The 13,628-nt window shown below is 32.7% G+C and overlaps 1 protein-coding gene across 1 annotated transcript; it reads left to right on the forward strand.

Moving 5' to 3' along the window:
* The first annotated feature begins 2,028 nt into the window (after positions 1-2,028).
* Positions 2,029-5,317, forward strand: spn-A (RAD51 recombinase homolog spn-A). Its single transcript, XM_089706393.1, has 6 exons — positions 2,029-2,307; positions 2,589-2,788; positions 3,077-3,224; positions 3,700-3,908; positions 4,365-4,494; positions 5,055-5,317. Exons 1-6 carry the CDS (start codon positions 2,221-2,223, stop codon positions 5,298-5,300), a joined length of 1,020 nt encoding a protein of 339 aa, XP_089562519.1. The 5' UTR covers positions 2,029-2,220; the 3' UTR covers positions 5,301-5,317.
* Positions 5,318-13,628: the final 8,311 nt, after the last annotated feature.

Below are 13,628 nucleotides of genomic sequence, written 5' to 3' on the forward strand. Positions count from 1 at the left end.
TCCGTCACACAATACCTACTGCTGAACGAACGACTATACGTATACGAAGGCGAAGACGCGGGTGGATAGCTAGTAATAAAATAATTAATATCAATGAACATAGGTACCCATACGAAAAAAATACATACCTCCAGTGAATGGATAGAAACTCCTTTTTTTTTGTTTTTGAAAGTCGATTAATAACATTAATTGTGTACATATTAAAATTTAAAAGTAGGTAGCGTTTGTTTTTTGTTAGTAGTACTTGCTTATCCTACTTGGTCCTACTGGACCGATTTAAAAATATTTTAACACGCTTATTATCAGTTTCACCTGTATGTTTGTATGTTTGTATATAGGTAGGTACTTTATCTAACTGGCTCCTGTAGACTCAGTTTCAACCATGGACAAATTATTTGACCATGGTTTCAACCCACATTATAGGTTCGGATATAATTCAAACTTTGAACACTTATCGATAACAATAAATTAATTTGATGAGTTTTAGCGTGTTTTTATATCCCTATTATTTTTATTTTTATTTTCTTTCTATGAATTATTATCACTCGTTAAATAAAGCGACATCTGTTTCATTACTCTTGTACTATAGCCACAATAACAACTAAATTACAACGTTGATATTATAAATACACACACTTTAAACATAGATGGCGCTAAAAAACTAATCGGTAACGATTTCCAGAATAATTAATTATGTATGTATAATGTATATACCAAATATATTATTCTATATAATATAATGTAATGAATTCCATAAAAATACTAAACACCATTAATTAAAATTCTAACAAGTTCGTCTTCTTTACGCTTCACACCCCCAAAAGTGCTATGCAAAGCTTGTGCTCCACAGCTTACAATGCAAATTTTATTCAACAGTTTCCAATTGGATGATGCGGGATACCTAATTGGTCTCTTGTGTCTTAAGACTCAAATATTTAAATTAACCCTAATTTGTAAAAACGCAGACAGCAGCAAGCTTTGAAACGATTGATCTTAAAGAAGCAATTGAACGTGAAATTGGAAAAGTGAAACACTCGATTTTGCATTTGCTTGAGTTTGCGTAAAGGTCCCTTTGGGCAATTAAAATGCACCGTCTCCTCGACTTCAGTGATATGCTCACTCACTATCCAAAAATATAAGAGTATTACCGATTACGTGAATAGGTACCTACCTACTAAAAAACCTATTCATTCGTTGATTCGTAATGACATAAATCGCGCCATTCAAACGAATTTTATTTAGGTAATTTTTTAAATTTGGCTCGCCTGACCGTACGTTACGTATAAAATATTATACCAGGTGAAAGGTAAGACGTTTGACGAATTTAGACAGGAGCTTCTACTCATGAAACTGAACAACTTTTGTTCTACAACTTTGCTGAATTCGTAGAAAAAAATGTGGAGTTTGTATGGAAATCGGTCAGCTGATTAGCGAAGTTTCCTTACAAAGTCCAATTTTTTTTTTACGAATTCAGCAAAGTTGTAGAACAAAAGTTGTTCAGTTTCATGAGTAGAAGCTCCTGTCTAAATTCGTCAAACGTCTTACCTTTCACCCTATATAAGGTTTTTATGAAATTGTAACAAACGACCATGTAAATGTGCTTATGTGTACATGTTTTTTTAGCATCTCCGTATGGTATTAAAGAAAATAAATAAATATCTTGTAAAGAAATATTTCAATTAAAAAACGCCAACGATTTCTTAAAAGAAAATTCATTCAATAAAATAAAAACAATATAAATTACGTAATTATTGTTATTTCACATATTTATTTTTACCTTATTTATCTATGAATTTTATATATTTATACTGTGGTGGAAGAAGAATTGGCGGGAAATGTCAGATATTTGTGTAAAAGTAAAAATTAAACTAAATTTATTTAGAAAGTAACATAAAAGATTCTGCCAATTTTACTACACAAAACTTAAACTATATATTATTATTTAAAAAACGGTCATATTCATTAATTAAAGTGAAATTTATTTTTCGATCGTGTCATTTTTTTATTAAAATTTAAATGTCAAATGTCATTTACATTTTATAACAGGTCGAAACTCGAAACATGCATTGTGTTTATAAATTTTGAATTTGTTAACTCTTATCCTGAAGCTGTCCTTGTAGATTTTATATTACAGACTACAAAGATACAGATTATATTTATAATTAATTAATATTATCGTTTGTATCGCTGCAGTAAATGTTTCGGTGATATTTGTAAACAATGACTGCAACAGCGTCTGCAGCAACTGCTACTTTAGATGCAGAAGATTTAGATGATTGTGGACCACAACTTATAAGCAAACTAGAGGTAAGAGTTAAGTAATACATCTTTTATGTAATTTAGTTTATTAGTTAATAAAGGACAAGGCGTAGTAGAGTTCAATTGGATGTATTAATGTCTTTCATATTCTTGAACTTATTGCAGTTATTTCTACTCTCTGGGATCTTGAAATTATTTTAGCTAAGTATGTGACACTGTTAAGATGTTCTGCACTTGATTTTCTCATTTCAAAATGTAAAGGATTAACTTATAATTTTATTTGTTTGTATAACCGTTGTTATTTACTATTTTTTAATTGAACTTTTCAGGGCAATGGCATTACATCAGGGGATATTAAAAAATTAGAAGAAGCTGGTTATCACACTGTGGAATCAGTTGCTTATGCACCTAAAAAATGGTTAATAACTATAAAAGGCATTTCAGAAGCAAAAGCGGACAAAATACTGGCAGAGGCTTCGAAACTTGTGCCTATGGGATTCACTACAGCTACAGAGTTTCATCAGAAAAGGTAGATCCATAAGGGCTTATTTAAAAAAAATAACTGCTTTTCCAATTCAAGTTTAGTCTTACTTGATCCAAGGTAAACTGCTTGTAATATTTTCTACATTTGTTAAATATTTTATGAGCTCAACAATTTCAATTAATAAAGAAACTAATTTGCAAACTAATACTTCCTAATTATTAACCATTGTAGCTTTACTTTTACAATTATTAATAGAATGTTGTTTTAAATCCCTTGTAATTCATGTAATCTTATGATATAATATTTAAAAATTAAATAAACATCACATTTCAGAGCTGAGATAATTCAATTGACGACAGGATCTAAGGAATTAGACAGACTACTCGGAGGTGGCATTGAAACTGGCTCCATCACAGAAATCTTTGGTGAATTCCGCACAGGCAAGACACAGCTATGTCACACACTTGCTGTCACCTGTCAGGTATGTTTTATAGATAGATAGATAGATAGAAAACACTTTATTGTACAATGCACACAAAAACAAAATTTATATACTGTCTTATACATATTATGCAAACAATATGAAAATATTTGTATAAATTGAAAATAAACTTGGTTCGATAACTAACACTTTATTAATTCACAAGTAAATACCTCTCTTTTAGTAATAATTATTTAAAAATCCTCAATTTTTTTAGCAATCATATAACATAGTTATTTCTTGTGTTTTACGGACATTTCGCACACTGGATTGAGCATGATCACAAGTCTATGAAACCCTTGGATTATAATATTAATAAATCGCGTTTAAATCCATTAAGTCTTTGATATCTAATTATTTCAATCAACAATCACATAATGCATCATTTGTCTTTTAAGCTGCTCATTATAGGAAAAAATGAAAAAGCTACTTCAAAATACAGAGTTAATTAAAAACACATTTAAAACAATTTCAGTTGCCCATAGAGCAATCAGGCGGTGAGGGTAAATGCATGTACATAGATACAGAAGGCACATTCCGACCAGAGAGACTATTAGCCGTAGCTCAGCGATATGGGATGGAAGGAGCCGCGGTTTTAGACAATGTGGCCTACGCTAGGGCTTATAATACTGATCATCAGACGCAACTGTTGGTGCAGGCTTGCGCTATGATGGCTGAATCAAGGTACAGTGTAAAGTTAAATAAGGTATGAAATGGAGGTGTTTTGTGATGGGAATTTTGGAATATGTAGTTAATTTTAAAGGATTGTATAAACATAAGCTTGCTTAACTTTGTTTACACATCCATACTAATATTATAAATGTGAAAGTAACTCTGTCTGTCTGTCTGTTACTCAATCACGCCTTAACTACTGAACCAATTTGCATGAAATTTGGTATAGAGATATTTTGATACCCGAGAAAGGACATAGGATAGGTTTTATCCCGGAAATCCTACGGGAACAGGTTTTTCTTTGAAAACGCGGGCGGAAAGCTAGTTTTCTTATATATCTATAGTTAGAAATGTATAATTTATTGCTATTTTTACATCATCTGACATATTTAAAAAAGAAAAAAAAAAATTTTTTATTTGTAATTGTAATATAATTTATTTGTAATATAATTTTTATTATTTTTCCAGGTATTCCCTCCTAATAGTGGACAGTGTGACAGCATTGTACCGGACAGATTACTCTGGGCGCGGAGAACTGAACCCGAGACAGCAACATCTTGGAAGATTCATGAGGATGCTGCTTCGTTTGGCTGATGAGGTTAGGATACAATTAATTACTTACTTGTAGAGTTAGATACCTTTTTGAAATGTTGTTTTTATAATAATTTATAAATAATCCTACTACTATTATAAAGGCGAAAGTTTGTAAGTATGGATGTATGGATGTATGGATGTTTGTTACTCTTTCACGTAAAAACTACTGAACCGATTACAATTTAGCACACATATAGAGGGTAACTTGGATTAACACATAGGATAGGTTTTAACACGGAAATCCCACGGGAACGGGAACTATGCGGGTTTTCTATTGCGGTTCTATGCGAAGCCGCGGGCGGAAATCTAGTGACATAAATATATGCAAGATAGACATTTCCCTGAATGAATGTATTATACAAATACTTCCCTGTGCAAAAAAAACATTAATCAGATGATATTCATTAATAATACCAAAAAAATCATCCAGTTGGTCTTTTCAGAACAGTTCTCACACAGGATTATATCCAACAAGGTGATTAGTGATTCTGTTAGCTATCATACAAGATAGTTACTTGTTTCACATAAATATATTAACATTTTTCCTAATATCAATCATTTCAGTTTGGAGTAGCAATAATAATAACAAACCAAGTAGTCGCCCAAGTGGATTCCGTAGGAGTGTTCAACGCAGACACCAAGAAGCCCATCGGAGGTCACATCCTAGCACATGCTTCGACCACCAGGCTTTACTTGAGAAAGGGTAGAGGAGATAACAGGGTGTGCAAGATATATGATAGTCCGTGCTTACCGGAGACAGAGGCCATGTTCGCTATCAGCTCCGAGGGGATCACTGACGCTAAAGAATGAAAAAATAATACGGAGAATCTTTTTTATGTAAAGAAATATGAAGTATGGACATCTTTTCATTATATCGAAATAAATGTGGATTCTGTACACCTTTTCCATTTATTTATAGTCAATATTGTTTCGATTTTTTTAAATGTTAAAATGAAAATTCAATGTTTGTGTAATTAGTAAATAAAAGAGCGTGTGTGCCGAGCACACGTGTCAGTAGTGAAACTTCTTTGGCAAGATTCAAAGATAATAATCTTCGCCTTTCTCCATGATGTGACGCTATTGCCATGACGCGACCTTGAAATTTTAATCTCAACGCGCCTAAAGAAGTTTCACTTCAAAATAAATGCTATTTTAAAACTTCCGCCCATTATAGAAATCAATTTTAGTAAATAGTTTATAAAAAATGTACTAAGTATAATGAAGAATGTTAACAAATTTCATTTTTGGAGACAGATACACAGGACAGGTAGGTTTTAGTTATTTTAGCATTTATTTCTAGTTATTAACTATGATTTTAAATACTAATTGAGATTTAAGTTGCTACTCGGATCGTTGAATTAATTATAGAATAGTATTCATATTTATATTTCATTAATTCATTTAGCTTCTGTAAGGATAGAGGTACCTGTGCTCTTAAAGATAATATTGTAAATTATCAAACCTACTCTAACTTATGGTGTCCATTCTAAATTCAGTGCCTTAAAACAGTACCTTTTGGACCAGCTACTATTTAATTATTTACATTTTATAAGTTAAGTCTGTGACTACATCATCTGATAGATAAACTTCTCATTGTATATTGTAATTTGTAATGAAATAGATTTATGTTAAATTAATATGACTTTTATTTTAACCTGTCCTTTATTTTCAATTAACCTGTAACAATGAAAATAAATTTTTTATATTGAAAAACTTATAAAAATTGATGTTCTTTCTTACTCAACCTTTGTATATCTCATAAATTTATACATCAACGAAAAACTATGCGTAAACCTACCCCGTTAGGTACATATGGCTTTAACCTTTTGACCGCCAGAGCAAAAACGCATCGCCGTGCCCTCCACGCCAAGCCACAAATTCAATGAGATAACCTTGAAAATAGTAGGGAGTCCAAAATGTTATCGATAAACATAATAATTCACGTCTGAATATTTAAATAAACAGCTTATAACACAAAAATAATATTTATTTAACCTCATCTCCTACTGTAAAAACTTAAGACCACATTTATAGCAACTATCAACAAAAAAAATCAACCTTTTGAGATACAAAAATACATATAAAATTGCAGCAAGTTACAGCACTATTCTCTATCAGTTACGCCCCATTGGCATGTATACATGCCAATGGCGCGGGCAACCATCCTTTTTTTTATAATCTCTCGCTTCTGATTAGGGATGTGTACCTGTATATTATTATAACTTATCGATTTTATTTATTAAGTTTATATGAACTATAGGTATTATTGTGGAGTGTTTATTTGTAAATATCAAAACAACTATTACCTTTAAATAAAGGGAATTGCATTAAAACTACATATTTATTTTCCAATCATTTAGTTTAATACTTGAGTTATTACAAATACTAATTATATGTAGGTACCTATTTAGGTCAATTACCATATTTTGATATGACATAGCGACAATTTGTATCATAAGAATATTCTAATAAAGGCACTGATTAGACTTATTAGGTAATAAATTTTGAAAACTGCTCGCTCTCTCGCCCGCTACTCGATAAAATATTTTTACAACTTTCCGCACTTAACAACACGGCACGCGCTTACGACGTCACCAGTCCGACATCTATTCATGTCAATGGCGCAGAAGGGATTGCATATCGATACTGTGCTAGGGATGCGCATGATTGGCGAAAAGGAAAATATTCAAATCAACAATATCCACAATATAGACAATATGGTATTATACCAAAGAATGTAGTATTTACCTTTTTTCTCAGTGACTAAGCTTATATATTTTTTTTGTAGTTATTACAAAAATTAAGCGAATTAGAGTAATTTCGCTGAAATTTTAATGAAGTTACTTGAATATTACACTACATCACTAGTAGGCACGTATACATGTCATTGGCGCGAGAGAACATGCTTTTTTAGCCATTAATTAAGTTATTTTTTGTCATCAAATATTTGAATAACTACTTGGCAATTTTGTTTACTGTGTACAATTATGTAATAACTGGGGATTCAGTTCATAAACTGTATAAATAAAACACGTAAAAGTAAAGGTTTAATATGTTTATTTTGTATTTATCTATGATCTGTTTCTTGGCATGTATAGGTGTCGTTGGCGCACAGGGCACGATTGCGCATGACATCTATAGATGTCATTGGCGGTCAAAAGGTTAACTGCCTAAAGGTAGTAGAATTAGTTAAATACTGCTTTGCTCCGAAATCGTTAATATTAGTAGAGTCATAGAGCTCGTAACAAATGGTATCAAAATTAGAAAATAAGATCACAAAAAATAATAGGTATCAGTAATTCAGTAACCAATAATCATTAAAAAGCACCTTAAAAAAGCTTCGTTAGAGTATATAATATTCTATGCCTTATAACACAACACAATACATGGTATATAAACTGACGTAGATGGGAACAAACTGGCGGAGGCTAGAGCTATTCCGCGTTATCTACATAAACATTCTACCCACACGATTCACGAACATAATATGCATAATAACGTACACATTCACGTACTGCAGCAGGTGCAGCTGCGTAGTAAGACAAAGATAGAATTAAGAATACCTATATTTTTTTTATGCACGAGGACGCAACAGAGCAAACGCGTCCGGCGTCACCTGGTGGTAAGTGCTCCACGTCGCCCATAATAAGTACCTACCCACAGTGCCAGAGACATTGTGAGTATGTTGCCGGCCTTTCAAGTGCTTTATGCTCTCTTCTTGAAGGTCCCCATATACCTATACCGAAAAGAGTAAGCAATGTAGGTAGGTCATAGGTGTCGCCGCAGTCGCACACGAGCCACAAGCGCTGCCACGTTGAAGTTGGAAGCTTGTAGCACAGACTAATAATAATATTATACTACGTATACAACTTGTAGAGTGTGGCGACCACCGGTGCGGCATCAACCGAGTGCGGCGAGTCCATATAAAATGTATGAAAAGTAAATGTACCGGTGGCGGCGTTTTGTGGCCGGTGGCCGCTGTCCCCATGTGTGTGAGCCCTAACCGACAAAACGCAACATGACGCTACAAATCTTATTTTCATCGGATCTGGAAAAACCGAATGTTGTATTCACACAGCACATAATATTGCATGGCCGTATCCGACGGCCTCGTATCGGGATCTCATGTGAACACACCAGCTTTTATCATATTATATTAAGCACCCGCTTGTGCGAACCGGAACGTGTTTTTATGCGTACATAGTCCGCTTATATCTCAGTTTTTATAATAGGTATGTATTCTAAAGCCTAAACTATCTACTAAATCTACGTATTTCTAATTTTCAAGTAGCTCACCTAGTAATTTAGGCACGGCTAGAATTTTAATATCTGAATAGACGACCCAAAAGTACCTAGATCTACATTATTATTACATAACTATAGTAACTATAATATTTTAATATAGTATTTTATGAAAACTAATATTCGTCATTAGTTTAGTTAATTAATTTTCATCTCAGTATTTCATCATCAGTCGCGAAGTTTGTTTTTTCTCGTTTTACGTTCCCCTTTGTTGTATCTGAATGGGTTTATACAAGCTATTTACCCTAGTATTTCCCATATGCGTTGTAAGTGATCAGTTATTCCGTAAACCTATGCTTGGTATACGTAATAAGTAATAACTGATTGGGGACTTACGCTTGCTATATTAAGATTTTCAGCAGGATTCTTGTCGAAAATTTCCTAAAGTGGTTGCATTTCATGATTTTTTACTGTCTATTAGCTTATGATCCTCATGGTCCCGTGTGCTTTGGATCGAAAGGGAAGGCCGAAGGTTACATGGTAAAAATTAAAACTACTAGCTTATTTTTTTAATGCAACCATAGGTTGCAACCTTGTTTAGGAATTGATATTTTTGAATACCATAATTGAGTTATTTGCATGTTATATATAGTCAACCGGGGCAAATGCAACTAAAAAATAACAAGTCTCAAGTTTGATCGGTTGCAGTTATCTCCTTTTATATTTGGTCATTTATTTGACCCATTTATTGTTTTTTGTATTTATTCAAGATTATTTTAAACCAAACAAGCAATACAGTAGTCTTATAAATAACTGGTAGTGAGAATATTTCCTAAAATTGGTAGAAAAAGTTACATTAACCCCATGTCGGGGGTAAATGCAACTAACTGCCATAGCTCTTCTTCTATTTCATATAAAACAACGAATATAGAATATATTTATGAGATTTCATGTTATTCATAGGATTTTGAACTGGATTACCGTGTAGCAAGGACGAGTTTTCAGGAAAAATCTTATTTTTCTAAATGTGGGGCAAATGCAACTATTTGTTAGAGAATTAGTGTGGGGAATGCAAAAAACTTATTCATCGATATTTTTTTATTATTCTGCGTGTGATTTGTATCGTACTATTGTGTATAAGGGAACTATTGCTACAATAACGTTGCGATCGTAGATGGCGCCGCATTATTTAGAGGAAAAACTCATGTAGGTACTTTGATTTACCACTTTAAATCGCAACAAAAAAAATTACAATGCCCCTACCTACTAAGTCAATTTTAGTTTTTGGTCAAAACAAATAATATTCTTTGTGTTAAATCCTATTAATATTATAAAGGCGAAAGTTTGTATGGATGTATGGATGTTTGTTACTCTTTCACGTAAAAACTACTGAACCGATTACAATGAAATTTAGCACACATATAGAGGGTAACTTGGATTAACACATAGGGTAGGTTTTATCCCGGAAATCCCACGAGGACGGGAACTATGCGGATTTTCCTTTGAAAACGCGGGCAAAGCCGCGGGCGGAAATCTAGTATTGTTATAAACGTAAACCAAACAAAATACGTTTATTAGTTAATCAACCATTTATTAAAAATTACTTGGACAATCACAGAACTATCCTACTTAGTTTTACATAAGAGATTCACAACTTTGGTTTCGTAAACAATGAAAAAAACAAATTCTTATCATCTAAAATAATACCCTGGCTTACTTATTTAACAGTCTCTACAAAAAAATCGTACACAACAATCATTTTTTTAAGAATACCTATAAGGTTTTAACAATATGTAAGTCTCTAATAAATCTAACACACAGCAATCACATTTTTCAGGAATATAAAGTTTTAACAACATTTAAGTCTCTAGTCTCTTTATAAAAAATCTTACACAGCAATCACATTTTTCAGGAATATACAGTTTTAACAACATTTAAGTCTCTAGTCTCTTTATAAAAAATCTTACACAGCAATCACATTTTTCAGGAATATACAGTTTTAACAACATTTAAGTCTCTAGTCTCTTTATAAAAAATCTTACACAGCAATCACATTTTTCAGGAATATAAAGTTTTAACAACATTTAAGTCTCTAGTCTCTTTATAAAAAATCTTACACAGCAACATCGAGATAGAATGTACTACGTACTAGAGAGGCGATCGCTACTACACTCTCTTTAACACGAGCTAGAGGTAAGAATCACAAGTCTCTTTAGTCTGTGTCGGACTGTGCCCCCCGCTTGCCGCGTCAACACGTGTTATTGCTCTGTTCAAAATGCCTTCGTGTTTGCTTAGATATTGTTTTAACAGTTCCCATAATACAAACAAAGCCCGAGGAGTGACTTTTCACCAGTAAGTTTCCTTATTATGAGTAAGTCATGCATTTTACTAATATTGTTATCATTTTGCGAAAAATCACCACGCGTTCTGCGTTTCGCGCCATTTTTCATAGACTAACAGCACAGACGTGACACTATCGATGAGTCTGTTAAAAAAATGTAACTGGATTTTTTATATACAATATCTACTAGGAAAGATTACCGTGGTGTAGTACCTAAATATTTATACTTTTACCCGACTACGCAAAGTAAAACGGTAGGTTATATTAAGTAATATTTATTTATTTACCTATTTTTATTTATTAAAAAAAGCCTAATCAATAGTTGTTCCAATAGGATTTATAAATTATTATGCACAACAATTACAAATAAACACAACATTCACAGAAACTAATACAGTAAAAGTTCCTTAATCGCGCTTCCTTTATTCGTGTTTTCACTATTCGCGGATTAAAAAAATGCGACCCAATTTCTATATTCACGACTAAAAATTTTTTTTATTCGCGGATTTAATAAGTACATACATAATAATAAAATTATTCCAATAGGTATCTTACCCAATATCCTTGTCAAATGGACCAATAAGAAAGTAAAATAGATCTTATAACAAGTTTGCCTAAAGTACATAATATTATGTTCTTAAATGATATCGCCGAGGCCTTTGACACAAGCCGCCTTTGTCGCAAGCCACCTCTGCAGCGATTGATGTTTTTGAGAATGTAAATAAACAGAATGGAAGCAACCTTATAACTCAATAAATAAAGTATATTTTTAAATGTAGTTCCGTTTATAGTAAAGTTACAAAAATTGTGATCGAGTAAGGGGGCGTCCATAAATTACGTGAGGTGTTTTTTAAAATTTTCTGCACCTCCCTCCCCCCCTGGTGAGATGTCGTGAGAATTTATTCAACCCCTCCCCCATCCTCGAATCTCGCGTGAGATTTTTCAAAATGTGAGTTTCTTATACGTAAACGCCATCAACATTGAATCATCGTATCCATTTAAATTACATCATGAAGCAAAAACTGATAAAACTATTGATTACTACACAAAACGACAAAAGCTTAATAAATTGATATTATTTAAAGGAAATTAAAATACATAGTTTAATATAAAATCCTCGTTTTATTAATTCCCTAGTATCAGTACCACCAGATAGTACCGAGTAAACAGATTGCACAATGTGTCGCATCTGCACGCATTGCTTAATCTTTGAACTTGAAGCCACGCCTCGCTCGTTCCACACGTACCCCACCACATCGGCCGCGCGCAATGTTTTTGTTTGGAATAACCCCTCTAGTAATATATCTCGATGCACAGCAATCACATTTTTCAGGAATATACAGTTTTTTACAGGGAACATCATTTTTAAATAGTGTGATGATACCGTTGCGTTTAATATATTCTGCAATTAAGAACTTGACTTCTTTTTTAGTTAGGGGAAGACCACACTTTTCCATAATGTGTAAGTAATTTGCAATTTTTTGTTCCATTTCTTTGGAAAATACACCGGGTCTGCCAGGTTTCGGCATTTTAGCACCTCTCGTTCCATATATACGATGTACAATAGTTGATCTCGGCACCCCATACTCTGCAGCGGCTGCATAACTATTTAATTTTTTACTACGCACAGCTTCCAATGCTTTCATAAGATCATCTTGCGAGTAGCCAACTTCTTTTTTACGTTTGTAATTCCTCACCATCTGAAATACCATTGAAGTATAGTAATAAACACTTACTACTTTGACTGCAACATGCCGTTACGGCCTGCAGCATTAATATGTTAAGCAATAATAAATAAATAAATAAGTTAGCATTCAATTAGAATTCAGTTTATTGATCATTTGTTTTACACGTTCATTCACTGCTCGGTAGTTAAACATTAAACATGTCTACCTAATTTTATGATTTAGATGTTTCTCATCATACAACTATTGTTTAAAATATTTAGAGGCAAAAAAGACGACCTCGTTTTTAGTTATATTCTTTAACCACGCTGGTTTTATCTAATTTGAATTTTACTTACGAACCCGTCTCTGGGTATAATATCGAAAAAAAAATCGATGGTTCTTCTTTAATTAATCATAAAGAAAGTATATTTTGACTACGAAGAAGGATACATAATAAATTAAAAATATCGACACTGTCACATCACTAGTGTTTTTAGTTTCATACAAAAATATAAGGGGCTATTGTAACTAACCTCACAGTTGCAATAACCCCATAGTGAAATTTTCATGGGGCAAATGTAACTGCATCAATAACACAAAATAGAGTCAACTAACGCACTTAAAATATAAATGAAATAACTTACGGCTTGTGATAATCGTGTCCAATCAAAAACACCTGCAAAAAATCACTCCTAAACAATTTTTTTGTCTGCAAAACCCGACACCTGTTTTTACGCACACCAACTTCAAAATGGCGGTTTGACAAAATGGCCTATAAATCAAATAGTTTTCATCGTAGTGGCGCCATCTATTATTTGTAAGATTTATTAGTCGTTGAGTTATTGAATCATAGATGGCGATATATTACAACAACTCTAATAAATGAGT

Source organism: Colias philodice, chromosome 18 (genome assembly GCF_061535455.1).
Source record: "Colias philodice isolate Cphi_HAF_F1 chromosome 18, ilColPhil1 Martin Lab GWU primary, whole genome shotgun sequence".
NCBI lineage: Eukaryota > Metazoa > Arthropoda > Insecta > Lepidoptera > Pieridae > Colias > Colias philodice.